We start from the raw sequence: 27778 nt of genomic DNA, 5'->3' as shown, positions 1-27778 counted from the left end.
GAGAAGTGTCAATGCTGGTCCCTTAATTGCAAACAAATGGAGAATGGTAGAAACCTCAGGAAATCAGTCCAGTGAGGAGAGGGGCTTCCTGACCACCCATGGTTTTATATGCCTGATGTGGGGGAAAAAGTGCCACTATGCTTATCTCTCGTTCGCCCCTTTCACAGTTTTTAATGGATAATTGTAACATGGAGTGCAAAACGCCCCGTGGAGGGTGTTTGCTCTACAGATGGCATATATCCTGCACCTCTCAGTTCCGAACAAATAGAGAAATCTGGCAGTTATCTTCACTAAAATGGGAAAAAAATACAAGTTGTGCCAGTTACTTGCTCTGCTTTCTGAAGAAGACTCTCTTTTAGCAGTAATGTCATTACATATGATATATATACATCAACACTGCCGAGCATTCATTCACAAAGGGTATTTTACAATCTGTCCCACTGTTTGTTTCGGCATCTTTTTCTACTCCTGTGCCGGAATATGCCGGAATACATTCTGAACTAGAGCACAGAATACCATAAGTAACTATCAACCATCTTGATTTTGGCTGTTTTGGGAGTAGCCCCCTGTTCAGGCTGGACCTGCTAGAACCACTATTAAGTGCTTAAATAAACTCCAAATTCATATATTTTCCTGATTTCGTTTTAAAATTTGACAGACACTCCGGTCAAAAATACCATCCTTGCTTCTTTGTATCTTGTGAAAAAATCTGAATATAATTTGTGCAGATCACATTATTAAAATGGTTTTGGGCTCCAGGTATTCTGAGATACGTGAGCAACTTCTATTAAGGAAAACATTTTTTTGGTAAGAAAATGTTTTCCTTGGTAATATGGAAAAGTTAATTTCTGAGCTATTTATGAAACTTTCACGGTTCACTTCATTGTTTAGAATTTTACTCTTAGCATTTTTATTTTTAGCATCTGTTTCTTTTCCAAGTTTTAGCCAGTTTGCTTCCCTGGACATAGCACAGCTGCAGACTGCTGAGGCAGTTTTGGTTTGTAGTATCACACAGGGGATCTGCTTGGTTTAGCAGCGCGTACAATCACTCAGTGGCCGTTTGAGCATTCAGCATCAGAGTGACTTGGTGAAGTCGCAGGCCCCTGGTTTCATAGCTCTTGGCATGCTTTTCCCCACAGCCCCCTCTTACCTCTACTCGCCCTGATGGCGAACACCACCTCCTCAGCCCCCGCGGTGTGCTCCGAGAGCTGCACGAGCCAGCGTGCAGGTTACCCTCAGCCTCCCTGCTTTTTCTCTCATGCCTTTGTCACAGGGAGATGCGTTCCCCTGCAAGGCATTCCTCCCGGCGTGGGTTTGAGGACATCGATGCCTTTACTCTTTTAGAGCGTAGAACTTTCCATGGGCTTTATCTGAGACCTGCCTGCCCATCATGGGCCGTTTCACTCGGTTACTGCATTGCATCCGCTGCCGGCACAGGCTCCAGCTCCCAGCCGGGCTGGCGCGGTTCGCCAGGCGATGGGCGCTGTTGCAGTAGACTTCCCACCAATTCCCATCAGGACCAACGTACGGCTAAGAAAGGGGCGATTTATTCGCCTACAAGGCAAATGTCTGATGGTTTCACTTTTGATAGTTGGAATAAATTTACCATTAGATGTATTTGCACTGTAGAGCTAAGAGCGAGGCTCCGGAGCTTTGTCATTAAAGTTGTCAACAATAAATTGGAATTTCATAGCTCATTATTTTCATAACTAATAATTACAGTGGGTAAAATGTCACTGTAATTGCAGCTCTATGTGTGTATGTGTGTGTTTTTGCATGTGCGCACGCATGTGTGAAAACCTGGAATCTTTATCGTGAATCCTTACATTTGGGATTTTATGGCTGGAATTTTTCAGCCCTCCATAGAGTTAAAAAAGAATCCAGAGGCAGGGAAGCAGCAGTGGCAGTGCAAGTGAAACTCTCACCCCTCAGAGGAGGGCACCGCAGGGGTGCCCACTCTTCACCTGCATCGGCAGCTTGCTGGGGGCAGAAGCCCCGGACCTGATGTGCATAAAATGAAGCTGGCTGCAGCCATCCTTGCCTTTAAGATGGAGACAGGAGTCAGGGACCCCGAGCTGTGCAGTCTGCAGGCCCTTTGCTGCACCCAGGATCGTTGTGAGGGCAAAGAGGAGGGAGGCGTCAGGGGAGTCGCTGGGCGAGAGCTGTCCCCCGTCGCAGCGAGCAATCCTGGCCGCGCGGGGAAAAGGGTCTGGGCCCAATCCTGCACCCTCCTGTGCGAGGCAAGACTTTCTGCTGCCGCGTGCATGCCTTTGCAGGCTCGAGGTGGTGAGGGCGGGTGGGTGGTCAGCGGTTAGAGCATTTGGGAGTGGAGGTCTTGCTGTCCAGAGGGTACCCGGGCTTTGTCCCCCGGTGAGCTCGCCACGGCCGCAGCGTCGTGGCGGCGAGGGCCTTTGCTGTCGCAGCTTACCTGCCATGGCAGAGTCACCGTGGGAAGCACCGTCCCTCACAGTCATGGCTTCCCAGGCTGCTGGCTGATGCTCTGCTCAGCTGGGCTGTCTGGGGTCGTGGGGCGGTCGACAGACACCATGTCACGCTGCAGGGAGGCACTGTTGGCAAAAGACACCAAGGAATGTTTGCTAAATCCGTGTTTTTGACTAAGAAAACTATGAATTTTTGCTTGGTGGCATTCACAGTATTGTCTGGCTTCCTTCTACACCTTCCTCACAGGAGCGGTGTCAGCAGCGAAGGTTTTGAGGCTGGGGGTGCAAGGTCTTCGTAGGTTTGTTGTTGCAAGTTCATTTTCTCATGTCCTTGGGAAGCACAGGAGGAGCTGAATTTTACCCCCCTGCCCTAAAGCTGCAGTTAGCGACACCGGGAGGGTTAATCAATCTCTGACACTTGACGCTTTCCATTACTAATATTGCTTAAATGGCTCATGGAGGCTGGTAGATCTGAGCCCCCATTTGCATCTGGAATATCTAAAAATATGTACAAACAACGCGGTGTCAGTCTCTTGAAAGGAATTTTAGGCCCTGCACACAGAGCTCTCCCAGAAAGATTGAAAACCGGTTGCCTGGCAGAAATTTGATGAACATGGTTGCGTGTTACAGTGAGACAGACTTTGGCTGCACAGGCTGTTTTTGCTCTGCTCACGCTGCAAAGATTGGGGAATTAATTTTTTTTTTTTCCACATAATGTGTATGTCAGGTAGCTGCAGAGAAAATATATTAATAAGCGGTCTTACGTTCTTACTTGGGAGCCTTTTCTGAGCTCCCTACTAGCTCAGAAATATGGGCACAGAGCACTGAGTGGACACGCTTAAGCTGCTGAGAGCATGCAGCTCGGTGGGCTTGAAAGGCTCACAAAGTCGAGGACTGCTCTGTACAGAAAGGATGTGCCCGATCAGGGCAGTTCGGGGCAGTTGTTGCAGGTAGGCACAGGGTTTATTTTTCGTGTGGCCATGAAAAATTCACAAGATACAAAGAAGTGCATGGCCGGCAGGGTGCCTCGCGCACCGCGCTCCCTGACAGTGCAGCGCAGAGGTCTCGTTCTTGGTCTCCAGCCCTCAATGGGTAAGATACGACTTCGTCTCTTAGCAGCACATCAAGGCTTTTTTTTATTAAAAGGGGAGACTTACGGGGCCGGGGATGTCAGCTGCGGTGTATTGTTGCAATGGTACCAAAGCCAGTTGCTCCTGTGTGATTTATATGTGAAGAAATCTGGCAGATTTCTGTCTGTTTAGGGATCCAGTCCTTCACTTTTCTCAGTGTGGCATCAGCAGAGCTGCTGGTGTTGGTAAAGGTGGCTGTGCCTGAGGGAGGGCCACAGGACTGGCCACGGAAACCAACCCCCACACCAGCTGGACCCCTCTAGAGCATGGGCAGCTCCCTTTCCCATGAAATTTGTGATAGGAACTACTAAAAACATAATGTTAAGAAGAATACGTTTTGAAAAATATTAACTATTAAAACCATAATATGCATATTAAAACCGTAAGGTGGGAAAAAGATATGCTGGCATATATTTTCCGGAGGTGCAAATAAAACACAGTACCTAGCTTTCATTTCACCATGAAACAGAAACAAGCCGTAGATATTAATAACAGAGAATTTCTATAGAAACAGTAATTTACTACAAAAGAGTCCAGCGCAAAAAGTGGTCTTTGGTGTGATTTGTTTCTATTATTGCCAGTACCACTGATTAATAACACACATTTTCAGTTAATTTTGGATCCCGGCATACCCTTTAATCTTGCATTGTTTCTTTTGTCTTGCTATTACAGAAAAATACATATTGTAGCCCGAGGCCCAATTCCAATTACTATAAGTTAATCTATTAGGTGATAAAGCACTACATAGGCAGAAAATGTGTATATGGAAGTGAAGATGTATCTCAGGATTTGCTGGGGTTTGGTTACCTTGAAATTATGTTCTCTATAAATCTCAAAGCATGTTCTCTGTCTATTTGTGATAACTAAGGCTTTGTTTTGGATGCTGTCCCAGGTATTATGAAACCGGGAGTATTAAGCCTGGAGTGATTGGAGGATCAAAACCAAAGGTCGCCACACCCAAAGTCGTTGAAAAAATCGCAGAGTACAAACGCCAAAATCCCACCATGTTTGCCTGGGAGATCAGGGATAGACTCCTTGCTGAGCGAGTGTGTGACAACGACACCGTGCCCAGCGTCAGCTCGATTAACAGGTAAAGATCTGTCTGGTCCTGGGGAGGGACGCTGCTCAGAAGCGCTGTCACTGAATCCCCATTTGCTAGTACGGCTGGCTGTTTGGGGCTGTTTGCACGAAACGCAGCTTGCGCGTGTTTCCACGGTGCGTTTGGGGCAGGGGAGCAGCCGTGGGGTCGCCTCGGCGGCCAGAGCGTCACAGATTATGAGCATTCCCTAGGAGGGGGCAGGTTCTGCTGCTGGCCTTCGCTGCCTTCCCCAGTCCGTGAGCTGCAGCCCTCGCGGGTGACGATCCTGCCTCTTTGCTCCGAATGAGGCCTCAGGGCTGCTCGAGGGGGAGGGGGTTCAGAGGGGTGTGCTGCCCGTGGGAGCAAAGGTCAGGTGGCTGCCGAGCGGGGCAGCAGTCGTCTGGGAAAAGGGGGGGCCCAGGCCGCCTGGGAGAGGGGACCCCAGGCACAGGTCTAAGGAACCACTTCTGTCCTCCTGATGCCTGCTCCGTCTTGCTGAAGTTGGCCCAGAATGGTGCTGGGTGCTCCCTGCTAGTGTCAGTGTAGGTGTCACCAGGGGAATTCGGTCAGTAGCTTCAGAGTGCCTCAGCCCTCTGCTTGTTACACGGATGCACTTACGTGGCCGTGAATCGCTTTCGAAAACAATGCAGGAGAATCTAATTTAGAGCCCACATTTGGGAGTTTTGCCCCGGCCTTGCCAGGCAGGACTGGGCGCACAGAGGGGTCTGGAGCTGTACTAACCTCCCGCCATCTCAGTCACACCTTCTGTACTCCCCTGCTTCCTTCTGAGTTGAAGGATGTCTAAAGCTGGTGGTCAAAAACCCCAGTGAAATACTCCGTTCCGCCTTTCGCCCTGCCAGACTGATAATAAGGGATTAATACTTGGAAGGCAGAGCGCTAGGGCAGCCTCATGCACATCCACACCCCTGGCAAGCAGGGTCCTTTCATTTTCGCTCAGGAAAATGTGCTCCGTGCCCGGCTTCGACCTCACCATGCTGGTGAGATGGTTTTCACTTGTGTGATTGCATGCAAATTCTTTGAATGCAGCTAGCTATAAAGTCCCATCTGTGTCCATGGACGTGAAATAAATTGATGCAATATTCTTTTATTGGCTATCCCAACCTGATTTGCATTCATGGAGTTGCCGCTTGAGTAGCCGGAGCGGCTTCCCCAGCGTTAGCGGAGAGCGGTGTCTCTGCCTTGCCGAACTGAACGTTGAGTCATATGTTTGCATGTTTAAGAGCAAAAATGGGTCAGTTCACGCACAGCCTTTGCTGCTGCCTGGGAGCCCCTGAGTTGCTGAGACTCTAGAGCAGCATTCAAGAACCCTACGGACACGGCATTTTCAGTTTTAGGAAGGATTCAAGAAAACATATGGACACAAGGAAAACTGAAGGAAAATCCCACTCTGACTGTCCTCAAGTAACTGAGGGCAAACTCTGCTTCCATAACAGCCAGCTCGAGCCCTGCCACGTGAGAGGCATTACTGCTGTGAGCAGTCCTGTGTTTGTGTAGTAGGACGTCAAGCACCCTCCAAAAACCTACCAAAGCGGCAGTCATAGCTCTAGAAAAATGAGAGACTAAGCGGCTTCCAGTCGTGTTTTGAGCCAGTTTCCACACTCTACCTCTGGCTGTGTCCCTGTGTGTTTCCACACCCCCACTACATTGCATCAGAAACCCATTTCATGATCCAGCACCAAGTTTTTTGGGTGGAATTCTCATTCTTTCTCATCTGCTTGTGGCTGTGGCTAAGATCTTTTCCGTCGCTTGAAGGTGTGAAATCCCTTTTTAAAAACGAGGCAAGCTTTTTGAGTCAGTCAGTTTACTCAGAGAATTGTTTCTGCCAGCCTAGGAGCACATCCTGAAAACCCACACCAAACTATCGTGACAGGAAACCTGGAATTCACATCAAAACACTTGGCTTTAATGCTAAATCCTCCCACTTCCACGCTGCATTCTGTGGGATTTATCCTCGTATTTAAAGTTAAGCGTGTACGTCAAGGCTTTGCTGGTAGTGGCGTCACACGGCGAGGATGCAAACCCCTGCTCTGACGGCACGGTGCCCCTATTCACCACTGCGGTGCAGGTCGGGTGCTGCCCTGTCGCTGCAGTCCCGAACCCACCCGAAATCGTGCACTGCGGTTCCCGTCCTGCTGCAGGGAGGGTGAAGCTGAGCAGCTGGCATTCCTGCACAGGGGAGGATGGCGATTCCGCGCGGCTCCCCCCGTCCCTGCCTCCGCGTGGAGAGAGGGAATCCCGCGGGGGGCCGTGCCAGTCCCTTCAGGGGAGCTGTCGCTGCTCTCGGGGAACGGCGGGGCCGCTGGGACAGGCTGCTTGGCCCATCCCCGCTGCCGAGGGTGCCTTTTAGCAGATGAATTTGAGGTGCTGCCCCCGTATATGAGTGAATAATAACTATTATTATTAATTAATAACATTAATTAATATTAATAATAGGCCACTCTTCCGCAGCAGGAGCAACTCTGTGTGATTAAGGCTTAATTAATCATTGCGATTGGTTTTGCTCAAATAAGCTGAGAGCTGCCCAGCTGCTTTGAAGTGCTCCAGTCCTCTATCCCTCCAGAGATGAAGACATTTACGTGCCAGGAGGACCCGGACACCCTTCCCTCGCCACGCTGGCGAGAAGGCCTTGTGCAGGGTGTTATTTCCAGTCTTCCTCAGGGTCCCAGGTCTTCGGCTGCCCTCCCCCGCTGGAGCTCCTTGCACAGCTCCCTCTGACCCCAGCGCCACACGGGCTGCTCTGTCCTGTGGCCGGGAGCTTGCTGCTGGGGACCCGTCCACAGAAGATGTCCAACACCCAGCAGCTTCACTCTGGGGCCGGCAGCCGGGAGCTGGCTTACTAACAGACCAAGCCGCCGCCAGCCTCCATCAGAGCCCGCAGAGGGGTAGGAGGGGAGGGGGATGGCAGCGTGTCCTCTCCTGGGACGGGGCCAGGTGTCACAGGTGGTGGTTCCCGTACCAGCTCACGGCGTGACTTTTCAAGCAAGCCGCTGCTGTTTGTCCCGTGAACGCATCCCCACGCCTGCTCCGTCTCACACCTCCCCTCCTTTCCCCTCTTTCAACTTCGCGGCAGGCAGAAATAGGGGAAGAGTTTGTTAGGTGAAGAGAGCAGAGGCGCTTCTGCAGCGTGGCCACTGCATGAAGAGTGCATTGGGTGGGGAGGTGTGCGGTGAGCGAGCAGAGTGTCCCCTTCCAGCCCGTTCTGATTCCGCTGCAGTCGCGGCAGCACTGTTACCTCCGGAGGCGATTCAGTCCCTGCGGTTGCTTTTTCCACAGTGCATCGGCAGGTGAGCACTTGGTAGAGCATCTCCCCAGCTTTTCTCAGCAGCTGCCCTCTGTCTTGCAACACAACACATGCCATCTAATTTTTCTGCATCTCTGAATTTTTCCTCATTGCCCTCAGTGTAAATCAGAGCAGAGGCTGTCCCCGGCGATGACAATTACTCGTTCAGCTTTTAAGATCAGCATTTAATGTAACACATTTTTGTTTTAATATTAATTTGGTGAAGCAGGTCCTTTTCTGTGTTATCCAAGCTCTTCAGCTGTGTGAGTACTGTACCCGGGGCGGTCTAGGGACAGCCTTGCAAATGTGTCCCAGCCCCCAAGGGTGCAGACCACAGCTGCTGGGACGACTGGACCCAGAAGTGCCCAGCTCCCTGAGGAGGGGGTGCTGGGCCCAGCAGGTCCCCTAATAGCAATGGATGTCTCTTTCCTGGGCGGTGGGACTAGACCCTCAAGGGACCGAAGCACCAAACACTGCAGCACCCCAAGGGGCGTGTAGGCGTCAGTCACCCAAATGCCCATAACGGCAGGGGCTGGAGGCAAAGACACGGTCCTGGGCTCACCCGCCAAACTTACGGTGGATGACGAGGGGATAATGCGCCGGAGGGTGTTTTTGTATTGATGTAGGTGTCTGGAACTGAAAAATCAGTGTCTGATGCCCCCTGCAATTGCATGCTTAATGCTAAGGAGTCATTTCTTTCCAACTGTGCACAGGATCATACGGACGAAGGTGCAGCAGCCACCCAATCAGCAGGTTCCAGCCTCCAGTCACAGCATAGGTAAGGAAAACTTTTTTCTTTCTAATATAAAAAAAAAGTAGCATAATGGATTACAAATATTCTAAAGAACTTTTAATCATTCTTATGGACAGATAATTCTGCATAAAACACTTCAGCACACGTGCTAATGCGCCTTCTTTGTCATTCTCCAAGGGCTGAACATAGTAAATGAATTTTATAAATACTGCTAAAAGGTTTTGAATTTTACTGATTATTATGATAAATAGCTTTCACCATGAGACAGAAAATTGAAATCTAAACCAAAAAACCCCCACTAATGGGGGTCTATAGAATGTCAGATAATTAAAGTAATAAATCAAGAAAGGGATACTTATTCATAACATTTTCTGCATCATTAGTCAGTAAGTAGTTTTGAATGTGTTTTTTTCATCTATCAACCATCCCTTCCATAATTCTTTGTGCACTTGCAGTCTTGAGTGAAGAGGTAGCAAAACTTTCCAAACTTTAATTCAGCTGCAGACCAGCGATGCTGCGCCCTGAGGCAGGCGATGCTGGCCGAGGGGGTCCCTGGGAGGGGCGTCCCAGCTGGTGAGGCATCCTCAGCCTGACGGTGAGGCTGACGGTGTCGCTCTGCGGTACCGCCGCCGGCACGGAGGGGCTCAGTCAGGGCTCAGGGCTGCTTTCTTTTTGTCCTCATTCCGCAAAAACTGCAGGCAGAAGGGAGAGGAGGTGGGGATCCCTGTTCCTCTCTGCCTTCATACTCTCACCTGTGGAACGGGGAAATGCTTGCTGACCCCTCTCGGCGCGGGTGGGCTGGCACCACGAGGCGGGGTGGGCGCAGAGCTGTGTGAACTCTGCGGGCTTGTCAGAGAGATCACGCTGCAGCCCCGTGCCCTGAGCCTTTCTCTCCAGGAGATGCCAAACAGTCTCAGAGGCAGAAAAGCATCCCTCGGCTTGCTGTGGTGGCTTAAGTGCTGCCTGCCCTTGCGGGAAAGAGAGCAGAGAAGTCTTGTTTCTCAGGGCTTGGGGTGGGTAGAGGCAGGAGAGATTCCCAACACGGTTTGCTCTGAGTGGCTGGTGGCTGGGGGTCTTGGGCGTGGTCCTGCAGAGGAACCCCCATGCTCAGGGGCCGCACGGTGCTTTGTGGGTGTCATGGTTTCAGCTGGGATAGAGTTAATTTTCTTCACTCTAGCTGGCATAGTGCTGTGCTTTGAACTTAGCATGGAAAACAATGTTGAGATAAAACACAGATGTTTTGGGCTGTTGCTGGGCAGCGCTTGTACTAGTCAAGGACATTTCTAGCCTCCCATGCTCTGCTGGGTGCACAAGAAGCGGGGTGGGGAGGGGGCACAGCTAAGACAGCGGATCTGAACTGGCCAAAGGGATATTCCATATCATGTAACGTCATGCCCAGTATGTTACTGGGGGGATCTGGCCGGGGGAGGGAGGCAGCAATTGTGGCTTGGGGACGGGCAGCGTCGGTCGACGGGTGGTGAGCGGCAGTATCGTTCATGTTTCTGTGTTTTTTTTTTCCCTTTCCCTTCCTTTTCCATTTTATTATATTAACATTATTGTCATTATTATCATAATCATCATCATCATCCTCATCATTATTATTATTATTATTATTATTTTATTGTAATCATTGAACTGTGCTTATCTCAACCCACAAGTTCTTTTGCTCGTCCGATTCTCTTCCCCATGCCACAGGGGTGGGGGGGGGTGTGAGCGAGCGGCTGCGGGATGTTCAGTTGCCAGCTGAGGCTGAACCACGACAGTCCACGACATGGGGAGATGCCAGCACAGGCTCATCCTGTGAGCAGACGGAGGTGGTGGCAGTGCTGCCTTCTCTGCCTGCTTGCCTGCAGCCTTGGACTCCCACAGCATCACGCGGACTGTGTCTGCAGCCCTGGCCGACATCTCCAGGCTCGTGTTGGCTGTGACGAATGGTGCCTGTGGCTGGACACAGGCAGCACCCTTTCTTGAGGGCCCTGTTAAAGCAAAGTGGTTTTAATTCGTATTTTGGGTAGCCTCAGGGCCTTTCAGCCATGTGGCCCACGGCTGGCTCTCCCTGGGCGCCTGGGCAACCCCAGTTGTCTGGGGGTCTTCAATGGCTGGAGGCTGGTGGCTTGGGCCAGCAGGACGCTGGCAGCAAACCAAGCACCCGAGGTTCCCGCGCCGGGGGGCTGGCAGCCTGCCCCGGGACCTCGCTGGGGAGCCTGTCTGGGGAGGCTCCTCCCTCTGCATGGCGGTGCCCCCAGCCAGCTCCTTCCACCTTGCTGGTGACATGGGCTGGTGTGTCGCCTGATGGAGTCCGCTGGCCCGAGCAATGCGCCTGTCCTCCATGCCTTGCTCAGGACCAGGCGACCGACCGCCAAGGGAAGGGCATCCCCCCTCGTGGAGTGCACGGCCCTGGCCCCTCGTGGTGTAGGCGAGGGGTGGCCGTGTCGCTGCTGCCACCCCTGCCGAGGGCTGCGGTGGCATGCCGCTGGGCTGGGCTGAGCTGGGTGGAGGTCCTTCCCCAGCTGGAAGGGCTGCGGTGGCTGGCAGAACCCCAGCCCGCCTCGGTCATGCCGTGAGGGGCCGGTGGGTTTTGGGTAGGCTGGCATTTGCGTTGCCCTGCCCGCTGACTGCCCGGCCTTGCCTTGCAGCCTCCACGGGGTCTGTGACCCAGGTGTCCTCAGTCAGCACCGACTCCGCCGGCTCGTCCTACTCCATCAGCGGGATCCTGGGAATCGCCTCCCCCGGCACCGAGAGCAACAAGCGCAAGCGGGACGAAGGTAGTGGGAGCTGTTTTCTGTTTGGGGGTGCGTGCTGACGCGTGGTGGGGAGGGGTGGGGCAGGGCCGGCGCGGATGCTGCGTGCGTGCCATGTGATGGAGCTGCGGATGACCCTCATCGCCGGCAGCTGCGGTGGGGTTTGCTCCCACTTTGGCAGGCCTTTGCCAAGGTCACAGCCCACCCGGGGACCCGTGGTGTGACCTGGTGGCCAGAGGAAGGACCACTTCAAGGAGCAGGGGCTTGCCTGGGTGTTTCAGAAAGCACTGGCGGTGTTCCACAGTTTTTCACCAGACCCTCCTCCTGACCGGGCAACATTTCCCTCCCACCAGTGACAAGGGGAAGAGTCACCACTATGTTGACACTGTGGCCACCTGAAATATAAAACGTCAGAGACATAAAATTAACAGCAGAGCTGTCTGCAATGCTGCGTCTCTGCAGCCCCACGCAGTGCCGGGAGCTTTTATTGGCCCAGGGCATGGAAACGAGCACGGTCTGGTTGGGGTTGGACATTGCTGGTGCTCCTCAGATCTGCTGCAGTGTTTATGGTCCTGTTTCATTCTGTGTCCTGGGCACTTTTGTAATGAAAACACTGCTTTGGAGAGAAGGACGTTGGGGATAGAGTGGAAGGGGAGAAAATCTGCACTGGCATCTTACAAAAGTGCCTTTAATCTAGGGCATCCCTTTCATTTAGGAAGAGCTTTCAGAGGAGTTGAGGCCAAGGCTGCAGACGCAGGTGTGTAGCAGAGCCTTAGCAGCGATGCTGTGGTTGTGGCTGTGGAGGGCACCTGGAGGAGGGGTGGCTGCCGTCCTGCCTGGCAGCAGCAGGTCAGGCTCCTGCCCCTTGCCATGGGGCACCCATTGTCCGCGGCTCCTGCGGCGCCCATGCGGGTCCGGTGCCGCCCTGCCGCCAGCGCGGGTGGGCATCCCTGTGCCTCCTGCTGCCCCCCGCTGCACCGCCCCGCGGGGGTGGAGGGGTGGGTGGGTGGCAGAAGCTGTAGTGGCATTAACCCCTGGCAAAACCCAGCCAAAATCAGGCGAGGAGCCTGGTGCCCGAGCTACGCCAGCGGGGTCGGGTGTCTACGATGCGCCGGTGGAAACGCCCGGTCGGGTCGCAGAGTAGTGCTCGGGTTGCTGAAAACGGGGGAAGAACTGCGAGAGGTTTGCGCGGCCAGTGTCAGCCCTGTGGGCACTGGTCGATGCGGGAGTGTAAAACTCCCTGTGTTCAGGTACTTTCCCAACGTCCTGTTGTTGGTTAACTCTGATCGTACATCTGATTTTTTTCCAAACCAAGGCCACAAGCGCATAGATAAATATATGCATTAAAGCAGGTAGGGTAGAAATTTTGTATTTTATCAGCCATGTTAGGAGAGGCCACCTGTGTGGAAACCACACGGCTCTGTCACAGCCCTGTCCCGAAGCACCAGTTCTTGGGTGCCTGTAATGAAGAAGGATCTCTGGTTTAAAGCAGAGAAGAATCTCTGGCTAAGAAACAAGAAGCTCGTGCAATTGTAGAGAAAAGATTTAAATGTTTCCTTGGAAAGATAAGCAGCAGAGCTGAGACATTCCCCAGCTTTTGCCAGTTCACATTTAGAGGAGAACCCATGATTTCTAAAACAACCCCCATCATTTTGGCAGGATGAGTTATGATTTTCAAGCTCGCAAGCCAGACAGTAATGCTGTCCTCAGCAGACCATTTAAACTGCTTCTATAATAGTCTCAGGGCTGCAGATTTGGAAAGGCATGAAGAGAGATTTCAACGTCTTTGTGTGTTGGAGGGGATCCCCGGGAGCATCCATAACCCCTCCCCATCCCGCTCATCCCTCCGCACAGGTGGGCGTGAGGTCCCCGCAGAGGCATCCCAGGGCTCCGCACTGCAGGTGTCAGGGAGGTGGATCATGTATGCTAGCCTCTAACGTGGAGAGGAGAAGCATGTCATCTAATTATGGCCTGTATCATGATGCAGATGCACAAGGGGGCAGAGTTAACTTTGCCATTTCCTGACTTCGGAGAGCTGGAGACAGACTACCTCCGTACGGAGCCCCTCACACCATGCCTTCTGCCGTGTCGCACCATTTCCCGGCAGCTGCTGCAAGGTGTGTGCCTGCTGCTCTCCCTCCCTGTGTGCATCTCCTGGGGCTGCAGGCTGCGCAGCACTCGTCCGGTGGTCCCGGCTCCCCTCGGCCGGGGAGCAGCGCGGGGCGGACTCGCCCCTCCAGCTTCCCGCTGCATTGAGCGCTCAGTGTGATTCATTACCCGGTTTTGTTCTCCTCACTCTTGACATTTTTTTAGCAGATGTCACCAGTCTTTAACCCAGTGGGGAGCTTGCTGGGTAGCAACAGGGGCAAACCAAATCAGACAGTCTTTATTGGTTTATATAGCTGAAGGTGTCATTTTTTTCCCTGTTGTAATATGGACTTGGAGCAGATGTGCCTTCGTGGGGGATCGGTTGCTTTCACTCGTGGTTAAAGGACATGCTACTGGAGACTGACACAAGAAGCAGGCTGTTCCGTAACGAGGCAGAGAGATACAGGCAGCTGCCTCGGCATCAAGCAGCGGAGGCTGCTGGGCAGTGATCTCGCTGCTTTGCTTGCGGATTGCCTCCGTCGAGCTCTGTGGCTGCACGTTCCTGGCCCTGCAGCTGGGGAAAAAGCTGTAGAGGAGGAGGTGGGTGGCAGGGACGCGCCAAATGATCTTGCTGGGCCGCCTTCTAGTGAACGGGGTGCGTTTCAGGGAAGCCAAGGGTGGGCAGTGAGACTGCAAGTCAGGGTGGGCTGAATGCTCCATCCAGTGCTTGCAGCGGGTGGCAGCGCAGGGACTGGCTTCGCTCCGCTGCTTACAGCTAGTCGGGTGGCTGGTGGTGGTCCTGCGGTGGGACACCTGACAAGGCCTGCATTTTTGGGAAGTGCTGAGCATCCCCTGTCCGGAAGTCAAAGATTTCTGAACTGGGATGAAACAACCCTTTCTGCTGTGGGAGGAGGGCGAGAGGGAGCTGTGTTCCCAGGCAGGCGCACAGAGTCTGGGCCAGAGATGGCGTGCAGGGCACGTTTTGGGGATGAGGGACGTCGTTGGGCTGCAGGTGCTCTGGAGGAGCCTCTGAGGATCCTGTGAAAGGACAGGGTAGGAAGGGCTAAAGCAGGGAAGGCGGACCCCACCCCTCCTTCTCCAATTCTGTCCTCTCTCCCCTGGTTTCCATCCTGCACCCTGCAGAGATCTGCAGGTGTGGGAGAGCCGGCAGAAGTCCTTTAGCCCGGCAGACGCTCCTGGCACGTTTGTGCCGCCCCATCTGACAGCGATCCGAAGCAGGCACGTGCGCCAGGGGCGTGGGACACGGCTCTCGCCTGGGGCCTTCTCAAGAGCTGGTGGTGTCTGTGCAGGAGAGCCGCGTCTCGCCGTCAAAGCGAAGGCGAAGCCCAGGAGTCGAGTCCTGCTTCTGTGAGACCCATGTGCTCTGTGAGGCAGGCTGTGTGTGCTGCCTCCCTACAACCGCGCCCATCGCCCCGGGGCCAGGCGGGCGCGCGAGGGGTGATGCCGGCTGCTGTCGGGACGCGCTCGGTGGAGAAGCGCCGCCATACCTTGTGCAGAGCCCTCTGCTTGCCAGCGCGCGAGGGCTCGGGCTGCTCGGGCTGAGCACGTCGCGTCTGCGCGCGAGCCGTGCCTTTGGCACGGGCAGCTGCTCTCAGGGCTGGCCTGGGGGCCGCGGAGGAGGCTCAGTTCCCATACCCTGGCAGAGGGCTGTGACTGGCTCTCACTGGATTTATGAACAGGGCTTGGAAGAGTTATGTGAATCTCTGTTCTCACACTTCCTTGCTTTATGCGAAACGCAAACCATTTCCCGACGTGGGAATGATGACCTTTGGAGCAAACGCTGTGTATTGTGTTGGGAAACTTTGTGCCTGGTCGTGAGCTTCCACCAACCACCTGGTTCTGCAGCTGTAGACATTTACATGCTTTTAGCAGCTTAGCCCTGTCCAAGACCAGCAGCCTGAATATGCTGGAATATGCTCACGCCCTCACTTTGACACTGAAACACGCAGAAATCTCTGATACTGGCAGCTAATAGGAGCAGTTTGCAAACACGAGCAGTGGCCAAGCCAGGCTGAAATCTGTTTGCATGTAGTCGTTGCTCTGTTAAACCCAGGATGCCCGTTGTGTCACCAACACTACATCTTTGCTGCTAAACTAGGGGCCGTTGGTGCACAGGCAGAACCTCCCGCTGGCCCATCCTGCTGTGGTTTTGGCCTGCGCAAGCTGGCATCCTCTCAGCCGGCGTGTGCCGACGCAGGCATCGGCGCGGGGCGGGCGACACTCCGCCGCTGAGCTCAGGCGCGGCGGCGGTGCGGGCACCCGCGCTGCGCTAGGCCAGGCAGCCTGCCTTCTCCCCTCGCTTGGGGGCAGATGGCTAGAGCAACAGGCTACGTGCAGCAAGGAGCGCCTTACTGCAGACCGTTGGCTCAGCCCCGGCCGCCGCCAGGAAACGCCGTCGGAAGCCAATCGAGCAGGACGCCCTCAGCAAAGCACCGTGCAGGATGCAAGTGTCTGCTCCCCGCCCACCCCTTCTTGCTGCAGAAGAGGTTTAGCAGATTTAAATACCTGCACCGAACAGCTGCACAGACCGTATCTCAAATTCGCTGGTATAGTCTTCTATGGAGGCATTGGGGGAATTGAAACCAGCATAACAGGAGACCTTCACTTGTACAAGTTGTTTTGTTTCTATTCTCGCCAACCATAACCCTACGTTGCTGTCAGCATCTGGTGTGATGATGTAGGTGCTTGTGCTTTGTTTCCTCAACCGAAGTCTTTGAAAAATGCCTTTTCTTTAGACACAGTCTTGGTATATTTAAAGGCATTTAGGTCACAGCCTTCTCTCTGGGAGGATAAGGCTCCAAGAGGGGCAGGAACACTAACGGGAATGAGCAGGAAGTGGGGGTGGGTGCAAACCAATGCCTTATAAAACCTTCTGATGTTATAATCGCCATGTTTTCACACAGGGATGCCCCAGGTTAGGCACGTCTGGGCATCCAAGCAGCACCAACCTCTGCAGCTGGCTGAATCTGCCGAGCACATTTCCGATGGTGCCAGCGCTGCAGCGGCTGCAGCAGGCGCCTGCCTGTGACAACGGCTGACCAAGAGCCTTGCACTGACAAGTGCGACACGAGCTCACCGTGTCAGTGACACATCTGGGGGGAGAGAGACCAGGAAAGGCAGAGCAAGCATGACTAAACACGAACGAGGACTAACAATACAGACAGTATTTCTGCACTTTGTGTGTTCCTCCGTACCAGGCCCATGAACTGTGTTTTCCCAGCAGGACAGAAATGGGAAGGTACGCTCACAGCTAGGCAGAGACTTGCAAGGCTGTGGGCATAAACGCCTTGGAGGCTGCACGGCAGGTGGTCAGCAACCTCAGAAGGGAGCACAGTGCTGAGTAGGTGCTGCCAGGATCTTCTGTCATCTCCTCTTGTGGCTGAGAGACCATGTGGCTTCCAGGGCACCGACTCTAGGAGGCTGCTGGGAAGGCTTGTAAAGTGTTTTTCCCCTTTGGTTTAGCTTCACTTCTTTAAACGCTGGACACCAGAACCGCAGCTGGTACCAGCTCTGCTGAGTGCGGTCAGGTGCAGTGTCTGCAGCGCTGTCCCCACCTGAGCTCTGCCCCGTGCCATGCGCGTATTCGTGCGGCACATGAATCGTGTCCAGGGGCATCCTCCTGCTCTGTCTTCCTGCACTGGAGACAAACGTCTGCCCGTTCCACCGTCTTGGTCCCGCTGTCCTGCCCGCCCCTTCCACCCATCCTGCCAGCAGAGACCTCGCACCTTCTCACCGAGCACATGCCGCGGGGACGTCCTGGCTGGGCTGAAGCCCTGGCTGAAGCCTGTGGCTCACCTTGAGGGTTATAAGGACAGCCCTGCCAGCCACAGAGTTAGTCGTGAGCGTGTAAATATCCCTTTCTGGCCACTGCTTTCTGAATCTTCCTAAACACAAAGTAGACCTAATTGTAGCTTCCTTGGCAATGGAGGATCTTTATTCTTCTGCCTCTGAGGGCTGAAATGTGGGGTTCCTCTGGTCACGCACGGGCCCCTCTTCCTGGCAGCCAGTGCTGGCAGGGGACCTGGGTCCCAGCTCTGCGGGTGCTCCCCGGGTGCTGCTTATCCCAGGACACCTCTGCTGCGATGCTGCTCTGGCGTAAAAGCCCTTTTCTCTCCTGGGGTTGGGATCTCCTCCCACTCCAGACTGCTTCCTTGGAGCTTCCTGAGTAGGTTTAGTCACTTTTGGCCTGGGGGCTTGAGCATCTCCATGGCGGAGGACTTGGCTGAATGAGGGTTCACAGCGCTGGCGGGGACCACGGAGCGTTGGGACAGTGGCTGGCAGGGAGTGCGAGAGGTGAAGGGGCTCACGGACGTGTTTGTATTGTCTGTCTGTGCTCCAGGGCATCAGCAGGAGTAAAATACGCATTGCAGGGGACGGAGTTCAGTGCGGAAATTAACCACAGTTGAGGTCCCATGTTGTCAGAAGTCATTGTAACTCCTCTTGCTCCAGATAAGGACCTGAGCCAGACAGTATGTGGTGGGGGTCGATAATGTCCTCTCCAGCTCTCCCTTGGGGTCTTCCGCAACGTGCAAGTGATGTGCAAAGGACTGAAGCCTTTGGGGATCTGAACAAGGGAAACTATCAAAATCAGAGACTGAGGGGAAAAAAGCAGGAGGTTATGGAGAGAAAAAAATTCACCTGGCAATAGAAACTTGAACTTCATGATGCCGTAGTGCCAATCTCTAAGTCCAGGCAGTGGTGAGTGGGGAAGGGGGACCTGGAGGGACCACCCAGTGAGTGGAGAGGGGGACCTCCTCGTACTGTGCTGCAGGGGTGATGCCTGCCTGGAGCGTGGGGGCATGCTGGTGCAGACTCTGCTGCTGAGTCAGCAACGGACAGAAAGGGGTGGTGGAAAAGTGCATAAAAAATCAGAAACCAATCTCTCTGTAGTGCAGGTGGTCACGTGAAATGGTCGGAGTCACCCAAGTCCATGCCGAGGTTAAAGAGAAAGAAACCCCCTCCTGAGTCCCAGGGAAGTGCTGGAGTTCGATCATGGCTAGGCCCTCTCCAGCAGTGCTCTCTCGCTGGCGTTGTCCTTACTCCTGGGGGTGACTCCAGGGGCTGTAATGGGATGGAGCCTTTGAAGAGGATGAGGTGTCGCAGGATCAGCAAGTGCTGATTTGAATTTCTCCTGCTGACGCAGATTGTCCTCTGTGTTCAGGGATTCCTTCCCGGTGCTGCAGAGCGGGGTGAGCTGTTTGTCCCATCAGTTTGTTGGCTCCTTGAACGAGATGGTTTTCCCTCGCCACACAGACACTGAAATCATCCTTTTGAATAGAGTTTGATCCGGACTTTGCTAGTTACGTTGCAGTGATGGCTTCATCTGTGCTATATCCAATGCAAACTATGGCTTGGTGGTTTTGTTTTTTTTTTTTAAATTTAATTGACAACTTTTTCCCTGAGTCCTTGGATATAATTTCTCACAACACAGGCTTTTGTTTTGTTTCACTCTTTGCGTTTACCTTTTGTGCACCTTACACAGGGCATTCTGAATGTGCCGAAGTGGCAGCAGCCTCTGGCCATGCTGGTGACTTGACACCACCAGTGACAGTATCACCCATGGGTGGTGCTGGTTTGACACCAGCAGTGATGGTGTCACCTGTGGATGGTGCTGGGTGTCTGGAGGAGGAGTTTGACTCCCCGAGAGCGTGAGAATAGAACCCTTGGGTGTTCCCAAGAGCCACCCTCTTGGGATTATTGGTGCTGAGACGGTCATCCTGGATGTTAACAAGTGGAGCTCAGCTGGCACAGGATTTCTCTTTGAGAGAAAAAGAGAATATTTTGACATTCCTCATGAAATTCTAGGGAAAAAAAGGATGAATGCGGGGCAGTTCAGCTCACAGCTACAGCAGCGTTAAAATAGTGTAGGTTTGCCCTGGGCTTCAGAGAAAGTTCTGCGCATCTAAATTCATGAAAATGAAACAAAAAGCCATTTTAGCACCCAAACCAGGCTGTTCTGACATTTGAGGGTGATGTGTTCCCACGAGCGCTGCTGAGGTGGGACGGGGTTTCCGGGGAGGAAAGGGCCAGCCTCTGCCGAGCTGGGTGGTGGAGCCCGTGGGCTGAGGGCCTCCATCGCTGGGACAAATCCTTTCAGCTCTGTAGGACAGCAGGAGCATCCCACGCTCTTACAGCCCTCTGTGCGCTTCCCAGCTTCCCTGTGAGCCCCTGAGCTGCGAGTGTGCTGAATGCCTGTGCCCTGGGGTACCAGTGCCAGCAGATCACCTCTTCGGGGTCCCGGTGGGCGTGGGGCATGGCCGGTGGGCAGCAGTGGCTGGCAGGCAGCCATCCCCAAGGGTGGACATCCCCGTGCCTTCGCGCCTGGTGGATTTGGAGGGATGGGGTGCTTCTGCCCCGGCCGTCGGTGATGCTCGCCCGTGGGTGATTTTATGTGTTCACAGCTCCGTGCAGGAGAACTCCCCGCCAGCACAGCTGCCCTTTGCGATGAGCAGGTTACCAGCTGTCTTGTGCGTACGTCAAGCGTGTTTGTCACTTTTCTCCTAATGCAGTCCCTGGGGCCCCTATTTTCAAGAGACCTCTCCTCCAGCTCTGGGGTGAAGCCCTGCTGGTTTGCCACCGGCTTCGGCGGAGTGGGGATTTTCCCGGAGCTATGTTAATGAAGAGCCCAGGCTTCCACCACTCCTCACAGCCCTGCTGTAGCTCCAGCTGTTCTCATCAGGAGCTGTCGAGTGCTCGATGCTTTTCAAGGAATAACCTCTTCATATAGATTTAGCTAAAATCCAGTTTAGGGGTAGATGTCTTGTCAGATTGTCCTGACGGTGCCAGTACTGGGGCTGGCCAGGATTCTTTTTGCGGCAATACGTCTTCCAAAGAAAAAGCAGTTTTTGTGGAAAAGCAGGAGTTGCCAATGTTGATGGATGTTTGTTATAAATGCCAGCGTAAAATAAAATAGAAGGGTCATGAACAAGAGGAATCATTCTGATTTTACTGAGAAATAGGTGGCATCCAGGGGGGAGGGAGTACGGGGTTGCAGTTACAGCGTGTGTATGTACATCGGTATCTATACAGAGCATGTATGTACATACCTCTAATGTCTCTATCACCTACATATATATACAGAGAGAGGTGATAAGAGTTTTGGCTTAGGATGGGTATATTATATTATTTGCAGACTTTCACAATTAGCTTTCCACATCATAAACGGTGATAGTGATCTTTGAGAGGACTGAAGAACAAAACCAAGAAGAGAAAAGGTTGTTGTTTGGGTTTTTGTCAGTGCACTGGTTATTTTTGTGACTTTCCTTTCTAAGGATGCAGTCGAGCGAGGTGCTTCTGTGAGAGGAGGATCATGCGCTTTGTGTTGCGATGTGCGACTCTGGATTTTCCCCCTTCTTCCCTGTGTGTAGATCCGTGTCGCTTGGATCTGTCAGAATATGTCCACACTGTTAAAATAAACGCTTCAATTTCAAGAGTGTAAGGGAAGCTCTGGGGGGCTGCGGCCGGCTCAGCATGCCTTACCCTGGAAGAGAGAGATTTGGCCAGTTGCAGATGGTGCTTGGAGAGACACGGGCTATTCCCCTGTGAAAGGTCCAATGCCAAAGCATTAAGTCATTTGGCACTTCCATCGTGGTGGTAACTCTCTGATATCATGCATTTCTGTGTCAGGCTTCCTCTGTGCCCACTGGAAGCAGTAATGGCTTTCCCCTTGCCTCATGCTGTGCTCCCTCTGCGCGCTGGGGCGAATGCCCCTACAGGGGCATGGGTTGGCCAAGGTCTCCGTCCCACCTCCCGAGCCGGCTCCTCTTCCTGGGGGAACAGCAAACTGATTCTCCTGCAGATAACGGCAGGTTAGCTGCCTTCTCCATGGTTGCACAAAACGCTAGTACCGGGATTATCGTGCAGGACTGGAACCTGCTTCTGTCGCAGCTAGTGCAAGATTGGATTCGAGCTTACTGGGATTTTAAAGTCAGAATTATTTTCTTGGCTGAAATGACAAACTCCGGAAATCCCGAATGATAGTGGAAACCCACATTTTCTGTTGGCGCTTTGGGAAGAGCCAGAGTTAATATTTTAAACTGTAATTGCTGTTGCTGCCAATCAGGAAGCTCCTGGTGAGCAGGCAGTGCAAAATCAGTGAGACACAGAAAACTGGGGTGTTCGGAGACTGGAAGTTTTCTCCGGTTCCGTTTTTGTCTGTCATGCCTTTCTGTGTACTCCTTGCACAGAGGGTTATTTATTTCTAGCAGCAGTTGTGCAGTATTGACTGAATCCTGTCAATTTTGGCCTCTCCTGGCATTTGTGGCATAGTCCCATTGTTTACAAATCTATCCTATCATTCAGCAAACGTTGGAAGGAAGTGCAACACAGGCTGTGGGATTATTTGCACCAGACTTGGTGACTGCGTTTTGCAGTTTGTGTGGTTTTTAAATAATTGCGTGAATGGCTGGCTGTACTGAGTCTGCAGAAGAATTAGGCTCATACCTGCAGGATGTCTATATCATCTGGATGTGGCTAAGTCAAGAAGACCATCTTTATGAACGTGTCATGGTGTAGTGACCAGGATACAGCCAAGCTTGGAGAGCGCTGTAGTACTTACAAAGGACAGTGGTTTACTCACTGTGCACCGCGCTGGAGCACAAAACCCTGGGGCAGGGCTTGCTCTGCCGTGGGACTGCAGATGGGAACAGGGGAGGAGGCGTCCTGCGGCACGCGTGCCGTGTCTCCAGAGCAGCCGGCGTGCACAGGGCACGTGCACGTGCCCTCAGCCTCCGGTGCTCGGGCTCGGTGCGTGCCCTGTGCCTGCGGAGGCATGGGCTGCCTGTGGGACCCCAGACAACCAGCAGCCCAGGCAGAGCAGCAGCAACCATCATCAGCAATCGGGAGGAGCTTGGAGCAGACGGCAGGACACCCAGATGTGCTGCACAGATAGGCAAATCCCTCTTTCTGTTCATTTTTTGCTTGAGCAGACGGAAAAAGAAGACATAGTTGGGAAAATCCAGGGATACGGACTCCCTGCCTGCCCCAATAACACATATATGTGTCTGACAGATGAAGTATTCCACTGGTGTTTTGCTGAATTTCAACAAGAAGATGAATTTTACTTTCTTTTCCCACTTCATATTCAGTTGGGCTTCTTTTTTGTCTGCGTACCTCTGGACTGTTGTCCCGTGTGGTCTGAGGTTCGTCTCCCTGCGCTCCAGCCGTCCTGTCGTGACAGGAGCAAGCACAGCACTCGTGCTGACACACCCCACTGATAACTCCGGAGCAGCTTTGCAGAGGCTTTCCCATGGAGTCAGTTTCAGAGCCACGGCCTTTGCTTTCTCCGTTTTCTTCACGAACCTCGGCTGTGGGGACTGGCGTGTACATGGCGGTGCCTGCACAGCTGCTTATTTGTTCTTGTGTGTTCTTGCTTCTGGATCAGCGACCACCCATGTAACGATGGCCATGGGTTCAGAGATAGGAGGAGCAGTTGAAGTGCTTGGACTCCTGAAAGCAACCGACACGTTTTCTTTTGGCAGATGCGTTGAAAATTTGATTATGGAGTTTTCCCATGTTTTATCTCCCCTGAGAATCTGCTGAGAGATATTTGTAATTAGAGTACCCTTATGGTAATTACTTTAAGGTTATGGCTCTAGCAGGAGACTGGTTTTCCTTTGCTGCTGCAGTTCCACATTGTAGATGGAGACTGGAATCCAAGGACCTTGAGCTGAGGTGCCTCCCCAGACGCTGTGTTGGAGGGAAATCCCGTTAAAACCTCCTGTCACTGGGCATGGATCTTGCTGATTCGTAGCATGGCAAAAGAGATGTCTACAGCGGAGGTCAGGGTATTGGAAATCTGTCAGGGACTAACATCAGCGAAACACGATGGCTTTCTGTTCACATGGATGCTCCATCCTCACAGAACAGCTTCCCCATAGCCATGTACCGGGATGCAGAAGTAGCGAAATGTCTGAAGGCTGCACCTACAGCTCTCTGGATTTCTCTGGTCGCAGGCTGGGTAAGGATGCGTGGCTGTTGCCAGCACTCTGCTTTACCAGAAACTTCCTGCAGCCCTGTCATCGTTGTGCCCCAACATCTTGCAAACAGGCGCAGAGCCAGAGAAAAGATGTCCCTTGTAGTTCTGAACATCAGGGATGCAGGCCAAGTGCTGTAGGGGTGCTTTTCTGGTGGGAGCGGTGGAATCACTGCAGGAAGGTGCTTCTTTCAGATGCTTTACGCAAATCACATCAAATTTTAGTCAAAAAAGTGAAGAATGCAATCTAAAAAGGAAACTTGCAGTGAGGAGACCTGTGAAAGAGCAGTTTTGATTGAGTGGTGGCCATCTCACAGGGTAGAGCTCAGTTTCTCCTGGTGCAGCAGTAACTGGTCAGACACTGGGTTTTGCCTGGTGGGCTGTTGCATTGCCCTGTGGGACCTGGTGTGAAGGGGCGTCTGCCTCCACACCACCTCTCTGACAGCCAGGCGACGTCTCCTCTTCGCCCGTTTTGGTGCGTCATGGGAGAGAGATGTGAGACACTGCTGCACAAGAGCACACATCAAAGGCTTCGTGGTGGCCGAGCATTTCAGGTGTAGACACCAGAATGTCTTATATCAACTAAACACGCTTCAGCCCCCCGCTTGTAATGGTGAGCAGTTGCTGTTGGAATTGTGGTCAAGGTATTTTCTGCTTTTTCTTTCCTTGCAATATTATTTTCTGTAGCTGCTGTCCCTGGGCCATCTGCCTGACACATCGTTCTTTGGCAGGTCTCGTAATGACCAGTTGTCTTAGGGCATGGTGAGCTGCAGCTGCCTGACCACCCTGAACATGGTTCCTTTGAGTTGGACAGATTTTGTGGTGGAGGCTTTTCAAAAATTCAGGTCCTTCAGATGCGGTACTGACGTCCTGGTGGTTTGACGTGAGGGCTCAGTGTGTGTGCCTGAAGGCAGGCAGCTGGTGCGTTACCTTGCACGTTAACTGGTAACCCTTCAGCGATGCCCACTGGTTTGGGGTTGGACCCTAGCAGCGTGGGGATGGGTGCGGTCCTGCTCGCCCTGCTCAGCCCATCCTCAGCGGGGGGCAAAGGGAAGCCCCCAAACCAACCGGCAAGTCATCTCCCCGGCTCAGCGACCCCTGTTCGCTAGCTCCTGTGGTTGGAGAGAGCTCAAGAGCCTCCCGCTGTGTCAACGGGGCTCCTCTGCATTTCCTCCCAGCTGCCTGTAATGGATTTTACACCTGAGCGGTTAGTTTTGGTGGTACAATTCCTACCTGTCCCAAATGGGACGTTTTGTCTCTTGTTACAATTCACAGAGCTAGACGGGGCTGCTGGTTTCATGCTGTGCGGCATCGACACATGATGCCCTTGTAAACATTACTGTCAGCAGTGGCAATTCCATCTCTATTGTCCCAATAAGATTTCATGCTTGACAGTGCCTGACTTTTTTTTCTATAAGTCGACTAATAAGAAATAGTCATGTAGTGGGTTTTTCCTTCTCTGATTCCTTGGATTTCCAATTGCTTCCCCAAGAAGTGGCACCCGGCTGTGCTCTCCCCATTCTCACCAGGTTTCCTCCCGGCAGGAGGACGCAGGAGGTGGCATTTCTGGAAGAGTCAGGTTTTGTGACACAGCAGAGCCTGTCTTCTGCCTAGCTGCAGTTGTGGGGCCAAAGAACGGTCCCCATCCATGATGGCCTTGTCTGGCGATGGGGAGAGTGTCCAAGGCCTGGCACGGGTGATCCAGGATGGGAGGAACATAATTATAGATGTGCCTGAATCCAAGGAAGGTTTTTCTGGAACTGTTTAGGTGTGTGGCTTTGAGTTTTGAATTTGCGCAACTCTTCAGTTTACCCATTCTCCCCACTCTTACACCCGCATGGTCCTTGTTGCAGAGGCATTTGGTGCCTGACGGTTTGTTCACCACAGCACCTTAGTGGGTCAGTTTACTTTAAAGAGGGAGGTCACGGGTGCTGGGAAATCTGTCCATAGTTCCCTGGGAAGTTAGTGTCCAGCATGTGAAGTCAGTGTAAGCCTCTGGGACCTCCTAGTCTTGTTCCCGATTGCCAGGTCACCCTTCCAGAGCCTCGTCACAGCCAGGGTAAGCTCCCGAGTACGCTCCCTCCTAGGATGCCATGCATGAAAATGGAGCCGGTGAGTCGGTGTCTTGGCTCCGGTGTATGAAACTGGTGCCACTTCACCGCTCTGTGAGCCGAAAATTTGTTGGGCAGTGGGTACCCACATGTGGTTCCCCTGACCACTGCCGGGGGTGGCAGCCCCAGGGATGGGTTCTCACCGAGCTTCCTGAGATGCTCACGTCCCCCGTCCCGCACCCAGACCCCGTCCTGCAGAGCAGCGCTTCCCCCCCCACAGCGGGGCTGGGGACGCTGCGGGAGGAGCCGGTGCGGTGGACGGGAGAAGCTGGGCAGGCCTGGAGGGGAGCGGGCGTGGGCCGGGGGGCTGCCCTGCGCACATCGCTGCTGCGCAGAGCAGGTCCCTCCGGCGGTGGTGGAAGTGGTGATCGCCGGCCAAACGGGCCTCACGCTGCTGAAGCTCCCAGCGCAGCGCTCGCTTCAGGAGAGACACAAATCTTCCTGTGCAAGCTGTGAGCTTCAGCATCGCCTTGCACCACCAGCCATGGCACCACGCCTGCTGTGCACCCATTTGTCACCTTGGAGACGAAAACGAGCCAAAATCGTTAATCTCTGTTCTGTCCTGTGGCTCTCCCAGCCGGGAGGCTTTCCTCACCTCTGATATTTAAAAAAAAGTAATGGTGCTGCTTGAATTTGCTTCCTGACGCCCATGCTGAGTTTGTAAGCTGGTCACATCTAACCAGTTACCACAAAATTGATTCTGGAGCCTTCTGTTTAGAAACCTGCAAGGTACATCCCAGGCAATCACACTATCTCCATCAGGCACTGAATGAACCAGTCAATAATCACCATTGCAAAGGGTGCAGAGGTCTTTCTTATTACCCTTGACATTTTTTTTTATGAGCATCTCTGCATAGGGAATAGCTATACGGATGGACAGATGGGATATAGATGGTCACTATGCACGTGTATACATATAGTGGGTGTCTCTATAGATAGATCTAGATATGTATATGTAGACTGGTGCGTTCCTTGTAGCTCGCTCTCCTGCTTCCTGGATGCAACATTCAAACACATGGGCCCAGATTTTTAAAGCAGCCTTAGTTAAACCTGTACAGCTTCTGTCCAAAACCTTGTTGTGGAGATAATTGCCAACACTGTGACAACCGCCCTGGTAGCGGGCCAGCCCAGAATAAACACACCTGTGTTTTTCTAAGGTGCCAAGGAAGTTGTGGATCCCCTGCAGACTATAACGGGTAGGACTTTGCGGGCAGGAGATCTGGACTACTTTGCGATGGGTTCGGTTGGAGCGTCCTCACTTCACCAGCAGCGAAGCTGAGGCACCAGGGGCGGGAAGAGTCTTGCTGCCGGCGGCCGTGTGGAAGAGCCAAGGCTTGGAGGCGGGTTGGCAGGCACCCAGTTCAGGGCCACCGTCGTGATCACGGCGCCGTGTTGGCTGAGCGCCGTGTGTCCCAGGGAGCCTGTCCTGCCCTTGGGGGAGCCGTTCTCCAAGGCAGCCGTGGCTGAATCTCTCGTGCCTGCTCACGGAGGGCGTCCTTGCCAACACGTCCTTGCACAGGAGGCACACAGTGGCCTGACAGGCAAAGCTGTGTCTCTTTTCAGGTTGATACGATCTGTTCCCTTTGGCTGGGTGTTGTGCTTGGCCGGAGGAACGTGTGTGTGTGGGGATGTATTTGTTCTCATGGCTTACCTCTGTGTGCCCCCTACTCCCCACCCACACATGGACGGAGTGTGTGTACACAGCACAGGGGAGTGAAGGGGATACATGAGTCATGGCTCCCTCCGCGTCCAGAGAGGTTGTAACTGCTTTCATTGGGCTGTTTTCATGGGCTTTTGCGCTCCCCTGCTTCTCCCTGGGAGATCCCCCACGCTCTGCGGGAAGCCGAAGGCGGCGTGGGCAGTCCAGGGCCGGTGGGGTTTGGTTCTACCAGGTGCCCGTGGGTAGGGAACGCTCTGCCTCTGAGGCGCTGCACCTCTTCGTCGCTGGTCAGCGTTCACCTGTTCATTCCGATTGCCCTTCTGCTCTGCTTTACCTTCCTGGTGCCCCTCCAGATCCCACCACTGCTGTTGACCTCTGGATGCTGGGGACATTGGTTTTTATGACTGGTGCTCATCTGCCAGCCCTCCAACGCCATTAGTGAGACGTGGTCCCACCCCGTTTCCCTCTCGCTGCAGGCAC

The 27778-nt window shown here is 53.3% G+C and overlaps 1 protein-coding gene across 7 annotated transcripts in view; it reads left to right on the top strand.

Annotated features, from left to right (window-relative positions):
• The window catches only part of PAX5 (paired box 5), a 139261-nt gene that overhangs the window by 7470 nt on the left and 104013 nt on the right, over positions 1-27778 (top strand). For 5 of the 7 annotated variants that reach the window (XM_064438583.1, XM_064438580.1, XM_064438579.1 and 2 more), the window contains exons 3-5: positions 4464-4661; positions 8664-8728; positions 11341-11469. In XM_064438583.1, coding sequence (XP_064294653.1) covers positions 4464-4661; positions 8664-8728; positions 11341-11469 — 392 coding nt within the window. The remainder of the gene's footprint in view (positions 1-4463; positions 4662-8663; positions 8729-11340; positions 11470-27778) is intronic. The other 2 variants (XM_064438586.1, XM_064438582.1) reach the window with 2 other exon arrangements.

This window comes from Phalacrocorax carbo, chromosome Z (assembly GCF_963921805.1).
Source record: "Phalacrocorax carbo chromosome Z, bPhaCar2.1, whole genome shotgun sequence".
Taxonomy (NCBI): Eukaryota; Metazoa; Chordata; class Aves; order Suliformes; family Phalacrocoracidae; genus Phalacrocorax; species Phalacrocorax carbo.
The sequence above is the reverse complement of the archived record's forward strand: the minus strand, read 5'-3'. Positions and strand labels throughout refer to the sequence as shown.